The sequence below is a fragment of the Cydia fagiglandana genome, chromosome 15 (genome assembly GCF_963556715.1).
Source record: "Cydia fagiglandana chromosome 15, ilCydFagi1.1, whole genome shotgun sequence".
NCBI classification, from domain to species: domain Eukaryota; kingdom Metazoa; phylum Arthropoda; class Insecta; order Lepidoptera; family Tortricidae; genus Cydia; species Cydia fagiglandana.
Genome location: NC_085946.1, coordinates 4,424,832 through 4,441,998, shown reverse-complemented (window position 1 = coordinate 4,441,998; position 17,167 = coordinate 4,424,832). Strand labels below are relative to the sequence as shown.

The window sequence follows — 17,167 nt, the reverse complement described above, 5'->3', positions numbered from 1 at the left end:
ATCCTCACAAAACGGAACCGCTATCAGAAAAGTGGGTTAGGTTAGTTACGCATCGCCGATGAGCGTCTGGCTCCCAGAGAGTTGGAGGCTCGGCTTGATGCGGAAAAAAAGAGAGCAAGAGATCGTTGGAAAAGCCAGCTGGAGGACGAGCCCTATGGTACCTATACCATAGCGGCGCTCCTCACATCTTTTGACAGCTGGCTAGACCGAAAAAGTGGTACCCTTACGTACAGACAAGTGCAGGTAATGACTGGACACGGCTGCTTCGGTCATTACCTGTACACAATAAGGAGGGAACCTTCGCCGGTTTGTCACCATTGCGGGCACGATGATGACACTGCTTATCACACGATGGTGGAATGCCCATCCTGGGCTCCTGAAAGATGGGAGCTGGAAATGGCCCTGAACGTGGATGATCTCTCGCTGCACAATATAGTAGCAAAAATCCTTGTCAGCGAGAGATCCTGGGCGGCGTTCCACAACTTTTGCGAAAAAGTAATGAGAAAGAAGGAAGACACGGAGCGGGCGCGCGAGGACAGAGCCGATGCGCATACGCTACGACAAAGACGGAGGGGAGTCAGGCGGCGGCAATTCGTCAATGCCTTGATTCCCCAGTAGAGCTGCGGGCTGGGGACCCGTAAATAAGGCTCTACACGCTCGAGGAGGGGTTGTAGCGTTACACAATCCCTCCTCCTCTAATCTGAGGGTGCCCCCGGTGAAGAGCCGGGACGGCCGGGGGAGCATCGTGGTAGAATATTAGTGACCTCACGGTGCTCCCCTATAACGGCAGAGAGGGTAACGCCGCAGGGGTTTTAGTGGGTATTCTCCTTCCCTCCCTCTGGTTAGCAGAGGGAGTTACGGGAGGAGCGAGTCCCACATACCACCCCCACGATGGGCCTCTCCAGCCCGGGGTGGATGCATAAATGCATTTCCCCTGCGTCAAAAAAAAAAAAAAAAAAGTTAGAACTGCGGTCGTTATAGAAACGAAATTCTATGTAGTAAAAAAAGGTCATCGAGTGGATCGAAATTGCATGACATTTTAAACTAAAATGTGGTTTGAATATTGGTGGTTATTTACTATTTTTGGGTTACAATGATTACTTTGGTGTTATTTGCTTTAATAGAATAGCAAGATGTAACAAATTTGGTTGTTATTTTACATTAAAATGGAGTTTTAATTTTAGTGATCATTTACTACATATTTTTGGCAATAAGAATGTTTTTTTTTGACGTTACATTTTACTATGTATATGTAAGGATCAGTTAAATACTAGAAAAATAAAATTCTGCAGCCTCCACTTTATTGGTATGTAAATTGTATGCCATGCAATATTTTGGGACACGTAAGTTATGCTTAATGATACATTTGACTAAATAATATTTGGTAAAATGAAGCTTGTTCAAGTAATTATTTGCTAAACAATAACTTGCCAAAAAAGACTATTGCTAACTGAAAATTTGCGATAAGTTGTTTTGCCAAACATTTTTTTGGGAAATGATAATTTGGGAAACATAGTTTGGGATGTGATACTTTGGGAAACGATTTTGGCCCATTCGTTAGTAAACCGTTATTCTCTATGGAAATTTGACAGTGACAGCTGATAGAAGTTCATTGACATGAGTGACAAGACAAAACAAAATGTCTTTCGTGTTTTCATTTAGGAATATTTAAAATATTACAATGATTCCTAGCTTCCAATAGCTATATGAGTATTTCTGCATTTCCATACAGTACAGGTTTTTTGGTTAATTGTTTTGAGGTTATCCCGGCCGCCATGGATTCTTGTATCGGAGTTGAACAAGATTTGGACAAAGCGTTAACTAAATTCAATGGTTTACACGAACACGCAAACAAGTGCCTCGAGGATGTTATTAAACAGGTTGAAGAGCTGAAGAAAGAAATAGCTAATCGTAAGTTTTCCACGCAATATCGGTTTCTTTGTTCTCCTTGATGTGACCTATTTGCGTACTTGATGTTTGTATAATAATAGCCTAAACTCTAAAGTGAATTGATACTAAACGGTGGTTTATTATTGTGTGCATCTTGCTATAGTATTTTGGCTCTGGCGCTGTTTTCTTACACTAGTTGTACAGGGTTGATATCATATATATATATAAAAGCAAAAGTGAAAGGCCTCTTTAGTATTCTAGACCAAGATTTCAATGCATTAAATAACTGTTTTCAACTACAGATTTTTTCACTTAACACTTTTTAGGAGATCGTTTAAAATGTACCATGTCACCCAAGCCAACAAAAGAATTGACACCTGATTTGTGGTTATACCCCGGGTTGGGTGCAGGAATTAAAGCCAAAAAATTGTTAAAAACTGTAAACACAGAAGCTATTTTGACAATTTTAATCACATTTGTAGCTTACTATGTATTTTAAATTTATAGTTTTGTAACAATTTTACAATAAACATAGTTATAAATACACAAAATCATTCCTGCACCCAAAACCCCCGGGGTCTGTTCATGACCGTATCAGAATCAGAATGCATTTATTCGTATAGGTACATTGTATCATCAATATGATGCATATGGTAGGAATACCCACATAGGTGTTTATAGTACCATCACGCTCTGCGATTGTTGCGCCATTTAGGGTCCTAGCTAATTTGATTATTCAATACTTACGCTATAGAATTCCCAATTTAGCAAAAACCATAAATGGCATAACAATCCCATGTGCTCACTGTACAGAACACAAAATGATGTTCATAGATAAATATACATGGTAAAACATAATATATTTTTGGGTTATCAAAAAGCTTTTATGTTGTATTTGGTTCCAGAGCCTGCCAACTCACCGCTATCACAAGAGCAGTCCGCAGCCGTGAGCGAGCTGGTGGCTTCCATCAAGCAAAATGTTTCTAATCTCTCTACAGGTACAAACAGCAACACTCGTAATTGTACATGGGTGGACCTTATTACAAAAGGCATAAGGTCCACCGATGTATGTAAGGTGTTAACAGTGTGGGCGATGGTCCCTAAACATTTTCTCATAAGATTAACAATGTTGTTCATTTTGGTGGCAGTATAAATATTATTATGTGTATCTCCGTTTTGAAACTCTCGGGTCTTTCGAGCCCGGTCATTTATAAGGCGTGCGTGGGGATATAGATCCAACACGTAGAGGGCGTTTGGAGAGATTTGATGTCATGTAGAACGCCTACCCGTGAACTGGTTTTAGCAGGCATTGGAAGCTATTGTAGAGAATATGGACAGAGTACTGGTCTATGGTTTAAGTTTGGATGTAAAATAACACTGGGCTATTGCAAAGAAGTGACACCTGCCATAACATTGTTTGCACAAGTTATTGAGACAGGTGGTGACTCGCCACTCATTAGATTTATTATTATTTTATAATTATAAATGTACAAGTGTACATCGCTCAATTAATTTTACAATTCAAACCAAATTGTATGAATAGCCAATGTTTGGATAGCAATATATTCCTGCTATACCAATGTCTAGAATGTCTAGATGAAAGTTCAATTAATGGTGTTTGTTTGATATTTCAAAGTTACTTAATTAATGTGCTAGTCATTAGATAACCCAATTAAGAACATTTGTAAACTCGTTTATAATTGTATTTAGACTTTGACCCTTTCTATGCGGGCCTGCATATTGATGTAAACTTGGCATACTTGCAAAATAAATGGTTAAACTTCTAATTCTCCAAATGTAGACTGTAGACCCATAAATTCCAGATCTTAACACAGCCCGTGTGTTAAAAACAGTTGTTTCTTTTCCATCTTGTGGATTGTTGAACTACCATGTTTGTGGAACTACCATATTGTTATAGATACATGTCAATTTGTGTAAACTTAATGTACTTACATATGTTTGCAATAAGAAATCCGCAATGCAGGCTTCGTCCGGTGGCTACAAATGCAAATCAGCAACATGCCTCGTCCCAAACATACCAAGGATGATGTCCGCAACAGGCTTCATCATTATAAAATCTAAGAACTTAACCAATATTTAACCGTCACGAATCCTACCTGGCTCAAATGTCCCCATTACGCTGGCAGCGTTACCGCGCTGAATGGCTAATGAGATCTGTTGGACCAGGTACGATCCGGAATTTGTGTAAGAATGTCCCTGTAATATTTATTTCTTTATCATGAAATGTTTTTCGCCTTTATTATGTAAACTGTGAGCTTTTTGGTTCAGCTCTGTTATACTTGGACATGGTTTTAAATAAATAAAATTGAAAAAATTTAACCAGATCACAGAGAGCTGCACGCGACGGTGTCCCGCGTGGGCAAGTCCATCGACCGTCACTTCATCGCGGACTACGCGTCCGTGGCCCCCAAGGCCGAGAGCTTCTGCAATGATGCCAATCGGCCTATCATGGAGCAGGCCATAGCGCAACATCTATACCGACAGGTAGGCTTTAGGTCTAGCAGTCCGTAGCTCCCAAAACCGAGAGATTTTGCAATGATGCCAAAAGACATCATGTAGTAGGCCATAGCGCAGCATCTATACCCACAGGTAGGCTTTACCGAGGTCTAACAGTCCGTAGCCCTCAAATTGAGAGATATTGAAATGATGCCAAAAGGCATCATGGAGCAGGCCATAACGCAGCATCTATACCGACAAGTAGGCTTTTCATCATACGCACTTAACACGTCGCACATATATTTTTATAAAGCCTCTATTGTTTAGATATTTTTGAGTACCTTGGCCGCTTCTTTAAATTTGATACTGGCGATGTATACTGGCGTTCAAAAGTGCATGGACATGTTTCAACCGTAATATTAAGGCATTACGGTCGACATCTATCCATGCACTTTTGTACGCCACTGTACGTGTTTTGATAAGTTTTTTATCGACAGGGTCTTGAAGAGGCCGGGGATGCATTCGTGGCCGCCTCCGGGTGCGGGCCGGTAGCCCGAGCGTGCACGTTCGCGCTGCTGCAACGCTGCGCCGCCGCCTTGGCCGAGGGCGACCCCTCTGCTGCATTAGAGTGGGCGGAGCGCCATGCGGCGGACTTACAGCATAGCCCGTTGCCGTTTACTCTACATCGTATGCAAGCTCTAAAGGTGAGTAAAGTAGTATTTCCGAAAGGGACTAGAGATATCTTGTTGTTATATTGGACGCATTCGCATTGCTGCAACGCTGCGCCGCCGCCTTGGTTGAGGGTGACCCCTCTGCTGCATTAGAGTGGGCAGAGCGCCATGCGGCGGAATTGCAGCATAGCCCGTTGCCGTTTACTCTACATCGTATGCAAGCCCTAAAGGTGAGTAAAGTAATATTTCCGAAAGGGACTAGAGATATCTTGTGGCTATATTGTACGCGTTCGCGCTGCTGCAACGCTGCGCCGCCGCGTTGGCTGAGGGCGACCCCTCTGCTGCGTTAGAGTGGGCGGAGCGCCATGCGGCGGACTTGCAGCACAGCCCGTTGCCGTTTACTCTACATCGTATGCAAGCCCTAAAGGTGAGTAAAGTAATATTTCCGAAAGGGACTAGAGATATCTTGTGGCTATATTGTACGCGTTCGCGCTGCTGCAACGCTGCGCCGCCGCGTTGGCTGAGGGCGACCCCTCTGCTGCATTAGAGTGGGCGGAGCGCCATGCGGCGGACTTACAGCATAGCCCGTTGCCGTTTACTCTACATCGTATGCAAGCTCTAAAGGTGAGTAAGTAGTATTTCCGAAAGGGACTAGAGATATCTTGTTGTTATATTGGACGCATTCGCATTGCTGCAACGCTGCGCCGCCGCCTTGGTTGAGGGTGACCCCTCTGCTGCATTAGAGTGGGCGGAGCGCCATGCGGCGGACTTGCAGCATAGCCCGTTGCCGTTTACTCTAAATCGTATGCAAGCTCTAAAGGTGAGTAAGTAGTATTTCCGAAAGGGACTAGAGATATCTTGTTGTTATATTGTACGCGTTCGCGCTGCTGCAACGCTGCGCCGCCGCGTTGGCTGAGGGCGACCCCTCTGCTGCGTTAGAGTGGGCGGAGCGCCATGCGGCGGACTTACAGCACAGCCCGTTGCCGTTTATTCTACATCGTATGCAAGCTTTAAAGGTGAGACTAGTGTGTAGTTCTCATTTTTGTTGGTGGGGTTACTCAAAGGGTAAAAACGGGATCCTATTACTAAGGCTCCACTGTCCGTCTGTAACTCATGAATGAGTCATGAACCGTGATAGCTTGACAGTTGACTTTTTCACAGATGATGTATTTCTGTTACCGCTATAACAAAAAATACGAAAAGTACAGAACCCTCGGTGGGCGAGTCCGACTCGCATTTGTCCGGTTTTTGTGTAAAATTATCTCATGAGGAGCATGCCACGGGCTGTCCCGTACAAGCGCATTTTATTTTCCTGTCTTGCCACTTTGTTTCGGCATTTAAAGCAGGCGATTTCTCTGTGCATATTTTTGACCATCTGTTAAAAGGAAACTCTTATAGCTGCAAATCTTCAGAAAATTCACGTCTGTACGGAACAAACGGTAGACAATTTGATGGAATGTTCCACGATTGTTTCTCTTGTATGGGACAAACGGTAGACAATTTGATGGAATGCTCCACGATTGTTGTCTCTTGTACGGGACAAACGGTAGATAATTTGATGGAATGCTCTATGATTATTGTCTCGTCAGCTGGGGCGCGAGCAGGGCGTGGGCGCGGCCATAGAGTACGTGCGCTCGGTGTTCCCGGCGCACGCGGCGCGGCACGAGCGCGCGCTGCAGGCCGCCGTGTGCGCGCTGGCCTGGTGCGCGCCCGGCGCGCCGCCGCCGCCCAACCACTACCGCCACCTGCTCGACCCCAAGGCGCTGGGTGAGTGCTATAACTTGAATTACTATACAAGTCTGACTAGAGCTCAAACATTAAGTACCCCATGCTACACTATAGGCCAAAGGAATGGTGCAATCTTTTCGAGCGATGGCGCCATAACCTTCAGCCTACTCTCGAGTAGATGGCGTTAATATTAATATTTAACAAGTTAACACATATCAGTGAAACAATAATAATCAATGTCAAATGGCGTTCTAGCAGTTTTAATCGTCTGGTGAAACATGGTAGTAAATGTACTGTAGCTACACAATTTACTATGACAGTAACTCTCTTTTTCAAATTCTCATTGGTAAGTATATATTCCGTCGCTGTGTACAATTTTTTGTACATATTCTTAAGTCTATTTTGAACTTTAGTTGCATAATTAAGGGTTCCAATTTCAAAAACAAAACAATTGCTTCTGGGTCTTGGGGGTCCGACGGCTATGCTGTCATCAATACAAGCTATAACGATGGTGTGTGTGTAAGGCGCGGAGGCGGGCGAGCTGTTCGTGCGCGAGGCGTGCACGCTGCTGCGCCTGGCGCCGCTGTCGCCGCTCGCCGGCGCCGTGCTGGCGGGCGCGCGCGTGCTGCCCGCGCTGCACGACCTGCGCGCCAAGATGACGCACCCGCACGTCGTGGCCGCCTGGGCCGACGAGGAGCTGCCGCTAGAGGTAACTGCGGTACGGCTCATTCACCTTTTGGACGCCAGTGACCGATATTCCACACCTCAGGTTCAACGCCAAAGACTGATTAATCGGTCACAGACCTACATAGACCTACGTCATAGACTAGGAATCCTCTAGACCGAGTTTAGAGCAATTATTTCATGCAACCGATGATGCCAAAAATGCGGGGGTGCGCGGGACGAGGTGAGCGAAGTCCCGTGCCGTGATTGGTCCGTTCAAAGACACGGACGTCACACAGACACTTTCGACTCGAACATGGAGTAAAATTACCGTATACATGGCAGAGGGGGTAGCGCGACTATGCTCAGTCTGGAGGATGCTTCGTCTGTAACCTATGTGCATTATGCATAAAGTTCAATTTCAGCTTTGACACTTCATTGACGTGGCGTCCGGGTGACAGCTTTTGTGTTTGACACGGCGTCGAAAAGGTTAAGGACTGATTTAGACGGTGCGAGAACTCGCATGCGAGTTTCATTACATTACAGTATTTAATTGGTCGGCTCAATTAGATGTTACCAATTTTCCTCAATGTAACTAAATTCGCATACTAGTTCGCGCGCCTTCTAAATCAGCCCTTAGTGCCAGTTGCAATATCCGCATTTGACAACTTTTTTTTTGACGGAGTGGGTATGCGTTTACGCACGGTGTGTGGGACTCGCCGCTCCTTTCCCCTCTCCTGGCAAGAGAGGGGGAGAATTACCCCCAACTAAACCCACTCCGGCGTTTCACCCTCTTTGCCGTTCATGAGGAGACTGTGTAGCGAAGTCTTTAACGATGACAAACAGTTTGGTGCTTCGAGCAACACTGGCTTCCGACACGTCGGAAGGGAGGGGCCCAAGCGATATCTCGCCGTACAAATCTTTCTGCCATTTTTCGCGGGGGGAAAGGTGCACACAGTCGCATTTCTCACACACTTACATACAAAATCCAATCTGTAATTACGACACAAATACATAGAAAATGACACACGTCAAAGACAAATCTTGCAAACCTCGATCTCTTTTTGTGTACGGACGAGTGACTAGTGTCACTCGTCGTTCGTTGAAGTATGTCATTGTATTCTGAGAGATGAGAAGTCGGATTTGTCGCTCGACCGATCCGCAATTTGTACTGAGCGAGCAAAATCGATAAATCCAACAATTACTTGAGACTAAAATATAATAATTGTATTTAAATGTAATTTAACGTATGATATGTAAAAAAAAATATTACATGTGAAATGTAACACTTTCTTTTTGTAAATTTGATGTCCCCGACCTCTTTTTATAACAAAAAACCGAGCAAACAGGCATTTTTGTGCAGCAGTGTTCACGCGCGCGTCTGGACTCGGTCTAGTGAAAAATCCAAGTGCAACTAGTTTTATTACCCGCGCTAGATTAGATTGACGCGCTAATCTTGTACCTCGGCAGAGGGGAAATAGTGCGAATGCCGCCTCCCTTCCGTGTTGCTCGAAGGTTTGGTGCAACCAACCCTTAAACAGTTACTAAAAACGAACTGCATTCCTGTTGCTAGGGAAGTTTTGGGATTATACTGAGCAACTTTTACTATGGGACCAACCCTGAAATCGCAAAAAAAATTGGCTTATTCATAAATTTTTCGGGGTTGATCCCATAGTAAAAGTCAGAATACCTACCAGAAAATACTCCATCCAAACAAATATGAGATGTCAGCTAGGGAATGCAAATCGGTTATTTTCGGTTATTTTTTGTATGGAAATAATCGGTTATTAACCGAAACCGCGGTTATTTCCATACAAAAAATAACCGATTTGCATTCCCTAATGTCAGCGTATAATGGACGCGGTTATGGAGCCATAATGACACAAAACTGCGATGTTTTCTCTATCACACCGGTACCTCGATTAACCACGTCCATCACACGCCCTTACGAAGCAAAATTGAACCGTGTCGAAGTTCATAAACCTACAGGTGGACCTCGGCGAGGACGGCGGCGGCTACCACTCTGTCTTCGCCTGCCCCATACTTCGCCAGCAGGCTTCGGAACACAACCCTCCCATGAGGCTGTTATGCGGACACGTCATCTCCAGAGACGCGCTGAATAAGCTCGCCATGGGCGTGAAGTGAGTAACTTGACAATGACGGCTATTACTCGGTCTTCGCCTGCCCCATACTTCGCCAGCAGGCTTCTGAACACAACCCTCCCATGAGGCTGTTATGCGGACACGTCATCTCCAGAGACGCGCTGAATAAGCTCGCCATGGGCGTGAAGTGAGTAACTTGACAATGACGGCTATTACTCGGTCTTCGCCTGCCCCATACTTCGCCAGCAGGCTTCGGAACACAACCCTCCCATGAGGCTGTTATGCGGACACGTCATCTCCAGAGACGCACTGAATACGCTCGCCATGGGCGTGAAGTGAGTAACTTGACAATGACATCTATTACTCTGTCTTCGCCTGCCCCATACTTCGCCAGCAGGCTTCGGAACACAACCCTCCCATGAGGCTGTTATGCGGACACGTCATCTCCAGAGACGCACTGAATAAGCTCGCCATGGGCGTGAAGTGAGTAACTTGACAATGATATCTATTACTCTGTCTTCGCCTGCCCCATACTTCGCCAGCAGGCTTCGGAACACAACCCTCCCATGAGGCTGTTATGCGGACACGTCATCTTCAGAGACGCACTGAATACGCTCGCCATGGGCGTGAAGTGAGTAACTTGACAATGATATCTATTGCTCTGTCTTCGCCTGCCCCATACTTCGCCAGCAGGCTTCGGAACACAACCCTCCCATGAGGCTGTTATGCGGACACGTCATCTTCAGAGACGCACTGAATACGCTCGCCATGGGCGTGAAGTGAGTAACTTGACAATGATATCTATTACTCTGTCTTCGCCTGCCCCATACTTCGCCAGCAGGCTTCGGAACACAACCCTCCCATGAGGCTGTTATGCGGACACGTCATCTCCAGAGACGCACTGAATACGCTCGCCATGGGCGTGAAGTGAGTAACTTGACAATGACATCTATTACTCTGTCTTCGCCTGCCCCATACTTCGCCAGCAGGCTTCGGAACACAACCCTCCCATGAGGCTGTTATGCGGACACGTCATCTTCAGAGACGCACTGAATACGCTCGCCATGGGCGTGAAGTGAGTAACATGACAATGACAGCTATTACTCTGTCTTCGCCTGCCCCATACTTCGCCAGCCGGCTTCTGAACACAACCCTCCTATGAGACTGTTATGCGGACACGTCATCTCCAGAGACGCGCTGAATAAGCTCGCCATGGGCGTGAAGTGAGTAACATGACAATGACAGCTATTACTCTGTCTTCGCCTGCCCCATACTTCGCCAGCCGGCTTCTGAACACAACCCTCCCATGAGACTGTTATGCGGACACGTCATCTCCAGAGACGCGCTGAATAAGCTCGCCATGGGCGTGATGTGAGTAACATGACAATGACAGCTATTACTCTGTCTTCGCCTGCCCCATACTTCGCCAGCCGGCTTCGGAACGCAACCCTCCCATGAGGCTGTTATGCGGACACGTCATCTCCAGAGACGCGCTGAATAAGCTCGCCATGGGCGTGATGTGAGTAACATGACAATGACAGCTATTACTCTGTCTTCGCCTGCCCCATACTTCGCCAGCCGGCTTCGGAACGCAACCCTCCCATGAGGCTGTTATGCGGACACGTCATCTCCAGAGACGCGCTGAATAAGCTCGCCATGGGCGTGATGTGAGTAACATGACAATGACAGCTATTACTCTGTCTTCGCCTGCCCCATACTTCGCCAGCCGGCTTCTGAACACAACCCTCCCATGAGGCTGTTATGCGGACACGTCATCTCCAGAGACGCGCTGAATAAGCTCGCCATGGGCGTGATGTGAGTAACATGACAATGACAGCTATTACTCTGTCTTCGCCTGCCCCATACTTCGCCAGCCGGCTTCTGAACACAACCCTCCCATGAGGCTGTTATGCGGACACGTCATCTCCAGAGACGCACTGAATAAGCTCGCCATGGGCGTGAAGTGAGTAACTTGACAATGATATCTATTACTCTGTCTTCGCCTGCCCCATACTTCGCCAGCAGGCTTCGGAACACAACCCTCCCATGAGGCTGTTATGCGGACACGTCATCTCCAGAGACGCACTGAATAAGCTCGCCATGGGCGTGAAGTGAGTAACTTGACAATGATATCTATTGCTCTGTCTTCGCCTGCCCCATACTTCGCCAGCAGGCTTCGGAACACAACCCTCCCATGAGGCTGTTATGCGGACACGTCATCTTCAGAGACGCACTGAATACGCTCGCCATGGGCGTGAAGTGAGTAACTTGACAATGATATCTATTACTCTGTCTTCGCCTGCCCCATACTTCGCCAGCAGGCTTCGGAACACAACCCTCCCATGAGGCTGTTATGCGGACACGTCATCTCCAGAGACGCACTGAATACGCTCGCCATGGGCGTGAAGTGAGTAACTTGACAATGACATCTATTACTCTGTCTTCGCCTGCCCCATACTTCGCCAGCAGGCTTCGGAACACAACCCTCCCATGAGGCTGTTATGCGGACACGTCATCTTCAGAGACGCACTGAATACGCTCGCCATGGGCGTGAAGTGAGTAACATGACAATGACAGCTATTACTCTGTCTTCGCCTGCCCCATACTTCGCCAGCCGGCTTCTGAACACAACCCTCCCATGAGGCTGTTATGCGGACACGTCATCTCCAGAGACGCGCTGAATAAGCTCGCCATGGGCGTGATGTGAGTAACATGACAATGACAGCTATTACTCTGTCTTCGCCTGCCCCATACTTCGCCAGCCGGCTTCGGAACGCAACCCTCCCATGAGGCTGTTATGCGGACACGTCATCTCCAGAGACGCGCTGAATAAGCTCGCCATGGGCGTGATGTGAGTAACATGACAATGACAGCTATTACTCTGTCTTCGCCTGCCCCATACTTCGCCAGCCGGCTTCTGAACACAACCCTCCCATGAGGCTGTTATGCGGACACGTCATCTCCAGAGACGCGCTGAATAAGCTCGCCATGGGCGTGAAGTGAGTAACTTGACAATGACAGCTATTACTCTGTCTTCGCCTGCCCCATACTTCGCCAGCAGGCTTCGGAACACAACCCTCCCATGAGGCTGTTATGCGGACACGTCATCTCCAGAGACGCGCTGAATAAGCTCGCCATGGGCGTGAAGTGAGTAACTTGACAATGACAGCTATTACTCTGTCTTCGCCTGCCCCATACTTCGCCAGCAGGCTTCGGAACACAACCCTCCCATGAGGCTGTTATGCGGACACGTCATCTCCAGAGACGCGCTGAATAAGCTCGCCATGGGCGTGAAGTGAGTAACTTGACAATGTCAGCTGTTACTCTGTCTTCGCCTGCCCCATACTTCGCCAGCAGGCTTCGGAACGCAACCCTCCCATGAGGCTGTTATGCGGACACGTCATCTCCAGAGACGCGTTGAATAAGCTCGCCATGGGCGTGAAGTGAGTAACTTGTCAATGACATCTATTACTCTGTCTTCGCCTGCCCCATACTTCGCCAGCAGGCTTCGGAACGCAACCCTCCCATGAGGCTGTTATGCGGACACGTCATCTCCAGAGACGCGCTCAATAAGCTCGCCATGGGCGTGAAGTGAGTAACTTGACAATGTCAGCTGTTACTCTGTCTTCGCCTGCCCCATACTTCGCCAGCAGGCTTCGGAACACAACCCTCCCATGAGGCTGTTATGCGGACACGTCATCTCCAGAGACGCGTTGAATAAGCTTGTGATGGGCGTCAAGTAAGTATCATCTGGTTATCTACTGTCGGAGTAACATTAGTTTATTTTTTAGTCACGCAAACTCGCGGGCACATACATTATACAATCGAAGTTACCTACGCTCTCTTTGTAAAACGTTATAATTACATGTACAAGATTGGCATGATCATTTACGTAACATAACATCTAAATATCCGGACTTAAATATTTTTTGTTGATAAAAATTGTTATACAAAAAAATTAATGCGAGTATGCAAGTTTTGTATGTAAATCTCGCTCTAATTCCTTTGTTTGCAAGAGATATTTTGTGTGCGAGTTATACCAATCAAACCTGACACTGACTTACTCGTTACAGGTTGAAATGTCCGTACTGTCCGATGGAGCAGTCACCGTCGGAAGCCCGCCAGATCTACTTCTCCTGAACGCGCGTTGTCTCCACAATAAAGTATGCTAACTACAGTAACTACTCTTCAAGCACCACTGTCTGCCAGTTGTACCAACCTGCCTATTGGACGGAATTTATTGCGAATTGTCATTGTCAAGTGACAAAATGTCAGCATGACGAAATAGGGGCCTGGTCACTATACTCACTATTCTTTAGAGTTAGACCAAGAAAAGTCTGCAGCAATTTTGATAACCCACGCAGTGCAAGTGTTACATTTACGTCATTATTTTATTCAGAAGTTTGACGTTTAAAATAAAATAACACTTGCACTGAGTGGGCTATCAAAATCACTGCAGACTTTTCTTGGTCTAATTCAAGAAGATATGTAATTAGAAGTGTCGTTGGTGCAACTGGCCCTAAAAGTAGCTGATTTGACTTGTCAGTAAATAGATTTTTAGTCGTTTTTGTAGGAAACGACGGACGCCCTATACAAGCTAACCTTTGGCTGCCATTTATATTTTAAAATGCGCTGATAGCTATATACATATATGGAAATTATGGAATCTAGGAAAACAGTGAAAAATGAGACTGGAAATTATGGAAAGAATGTCATACGAAATGAGAAAGTTATATAAAAAAAATATATGGCTTAAATATTTTTGTAATAACATTAAACTTTGTATCTTAGCAGCGTACATGTTTGTACCAATTTAAGATTTTCATAAAAGAAGCAATGGAATCTAGGCTCCATTTGGCTAGGAAATTAAATTTATATTTTGGCACTGTCGTTTAGGGTAGCCTTACTCAAGAAATTATAATACGGGCCAAATTACGCTTGAAAATATTTTAAAAATATGTACTATTTTAAATACACGGCAAAATGATATACTCCCTCATTCATAACTCTATTAATTTTATTTGACGCGAAAAACCGGCTAACTCGGCCATCCCTCCATACAAAGGTCAACAATTTTTCTTCTAATTTTTCCTTTTCAAAACACGATACCGAATATGCCCTTAAACGGATCCCCACTATTTTTGTACCACCACCACCTGTAAATCTAAATGACAGCGCTAGTGGCCTAGCGGTAAGAGCGTGCGACTTTTAATCTAGAGGACGCGGGTTTAAACCCCGGCTCGCACCAATGAGTTTTTCGGAACTTATGTACGAAATATCATTTGATATTTACCAGTTGCTTTTCGATGAAGAAAAACATCGTGAGATTCGTGAGGAAACCGGACTAATACCAATAAGGCCTATTTTCCCGTCTGGGTTGGAAAGTCAGATGGCAGTCGCTTTCGTAAAAACTATTGCCTATGTCAATTCTTGGGATTAGTTGTCAAGCGAACCCCAGGCCCATGAGCCGTGGCAAAATGTCGGGATAGCGCGAGGAAGAAGAAGGTCTAATAAATAACACATTAATACAAGCGGTTCTTGTACCGCATTTATGAATAACGTCGTCAGTCAATCAATCAATAAAATCGAAACTAAAATGATTATTGATTATTGTCTGATTAGCCAAAAGAAAGAGTCATGGCCGAAAGACAACGTTGGATGATGACATTTTGTTAACATTGTTTTAAATGACAGACATATATAATAGAGACTGTCCATGATATCATATGATCATATGATATTTTAATTCATCATAGACCTTTTAACCGTTGTACATAAGTCGATGATATCATTTGCCCTATTTGTACTCTTCGAATGGTAAAATCATATTATTTTTATACTTATCGGATCGATTTTTTAGTAATTTAACTATGAATCGCGCCGGAAATTAACATGTATAGAAAAGATAAAGTATGAAGCCAATTTAACATTAATAACTTGAGCCTAGTTTAACTGTAAGATATTATACTATGTAGTAGTTATAGCTATTTGTTTTTTATATGGAAAATGGTGGTAGCAATGAAAGCGAACAGTTAAAAAAAAAGGTATATGCAAGTGTGCACTGAATTTCATTTAAGTCAAAATAAGGCCGAGTTTACTCTTAGCGTATAAATCATTTATAATTTTTAAACATACAGATTACAAGTTTGATATAAGGTGCAGGAGGGGCAATTTCGACCACGGGGAAATTAATCGTAGGTAATATCTTCCATGTTTGACATTATTAACTAGAGTCGCACACAACGCATCTTTTTCGCTATCTGGATATATGGCACTTTAGTTAATAATGTAAAATATGGAAGATATTTCGATTAGTTGAAATTTCCCCGCAGGCGAGATTGCCCCCCTGCACCTTACACTAAGGTTGTGGAATTATATCTAGACATTTTATTGTAATACAGCAAATGTACGTAGAGAAGCGAAAATAAAATAAGATACCTACTCAAACGATTTTTTCCTTTCCTTTTTTGCCAAAAATTGACAACTTTTATATGAAGAGTAGACGAAAAAATATGGTTGTCTGTAAAGTCGGTTTACGGACGATAATTTTGCGTGATAACGTTATAAAAGAAAACGTGGCCATAACCGTAACGTTACCATGGAGATCTGTCCACAACGTTGCCATGAAGATTAGTCCACAACGTGACACTTTTTCGTGCATGCTACCGGTGTTCATCGATTTATAAGACGTCAAAAATAAAACAATAAAAATATGTACAGAATGGAACACATTATAATATTGTAAATATCTACATTGAGGATAGTTTTGTGCTGTTCAGACAGCTCAAGATTTATAATCAAATATACATAAATAAGGGGTACATTAATATGGTAAATAAAACAACAGATACATCTAAAAGGAAAAATATCTACACATTCCTAGAAATAAAACTGTAGATTTTTTGAGCTCTGTCCTTTTAGATATAAATGTTACATCTGAGATTAAACAATGTTTAAGTTTAAACTTTATCCACTTTTATTTTGTAGGTACTTCGTCGCCAAAGTTACTTATTTTGGACAAGTGTTTATAAAACGGTTATTTAACCTCTAGCCGCCCAGACGTCAAAACTTGCCAAGACAAATGCAATTTTGTTTTATCAAAACAAAGATTCAAATTTGAATGGAACAGGAGACCTTTTTATAGGTCTCTGGGCAGCTAGAGATCAAAATCAAAGATTTAATGTGTAAGAATGTATGTAACAGCCCCTTGGCGTGAAATAACAACAAAAAAAAGGGGACTCCACATTTGAGAATCTATATAACCAAGATTTTAATAAAGTATTTCATACCATTTGTGCGACATATTCAAAACAAACGCAGTGTATTACAAATTGACAACATGTAATTTATGAGTTCATCGCATTTAATTTATCCTATTTGAAAAGACAAATTTAAATCTTAAAGCTATAAAAAAATGATAGATGAATGACATTAACTAGACGAATATCTCGACGTAATTTTATGATATCACAGTGCCGTCTACCTTCGCCCTGACAATTTCACTGTACGCATTGGAAAATTATTTTCCCATGATTCTTTTTCAGTTAAAGTAAAATTCACTGTAAGGTAAAGTGCTAGTGCTCGACATGCTATATCCCAATAGCATAACATTCTGCACTGCTGTCACGTATACTGACTGACTGGACTCATTCCTTT

General features: G+C 44.2%; 1 protein-coding gene across 1 annotated transcript; it reads left to right on the top strand.

The window, feature by feature from the left end:
- The first annotated feature begins 1,584 nt into the window (after positions 1 to 1,584).
- On the top strand, positions 1,585 to 15,958 carry LOC134671270 (E3 ubiquitin-protein transferase RMND5B). Its single transcript, XM_063529083.1, has 8 exons — positions 1,585 to 1,911; positions 2,796 to 2,888; positions 4,235 to 4,395; positions 4,845 to 5,051; positions 6,608 to 6,785; positions 7,271 to 7,455; positions 9,399 to 9,550; positions 13,585 to 15,958. The coding sequence occupies exons 1-8, from the start codon at positions 1,707 to 1,709 to the stop codon at positions 13,649 to 13,651; spliced, it is 1,248 nt and encodes a 415-aa protein (XP_063385153.1). The 5' UTR covers positions 1,585 to 1,706; the 3' UTR covers positions 13,652 to 15,958.
- Positions 15,959 to 17,167: the final 1,209 nt, after the last annotated feature.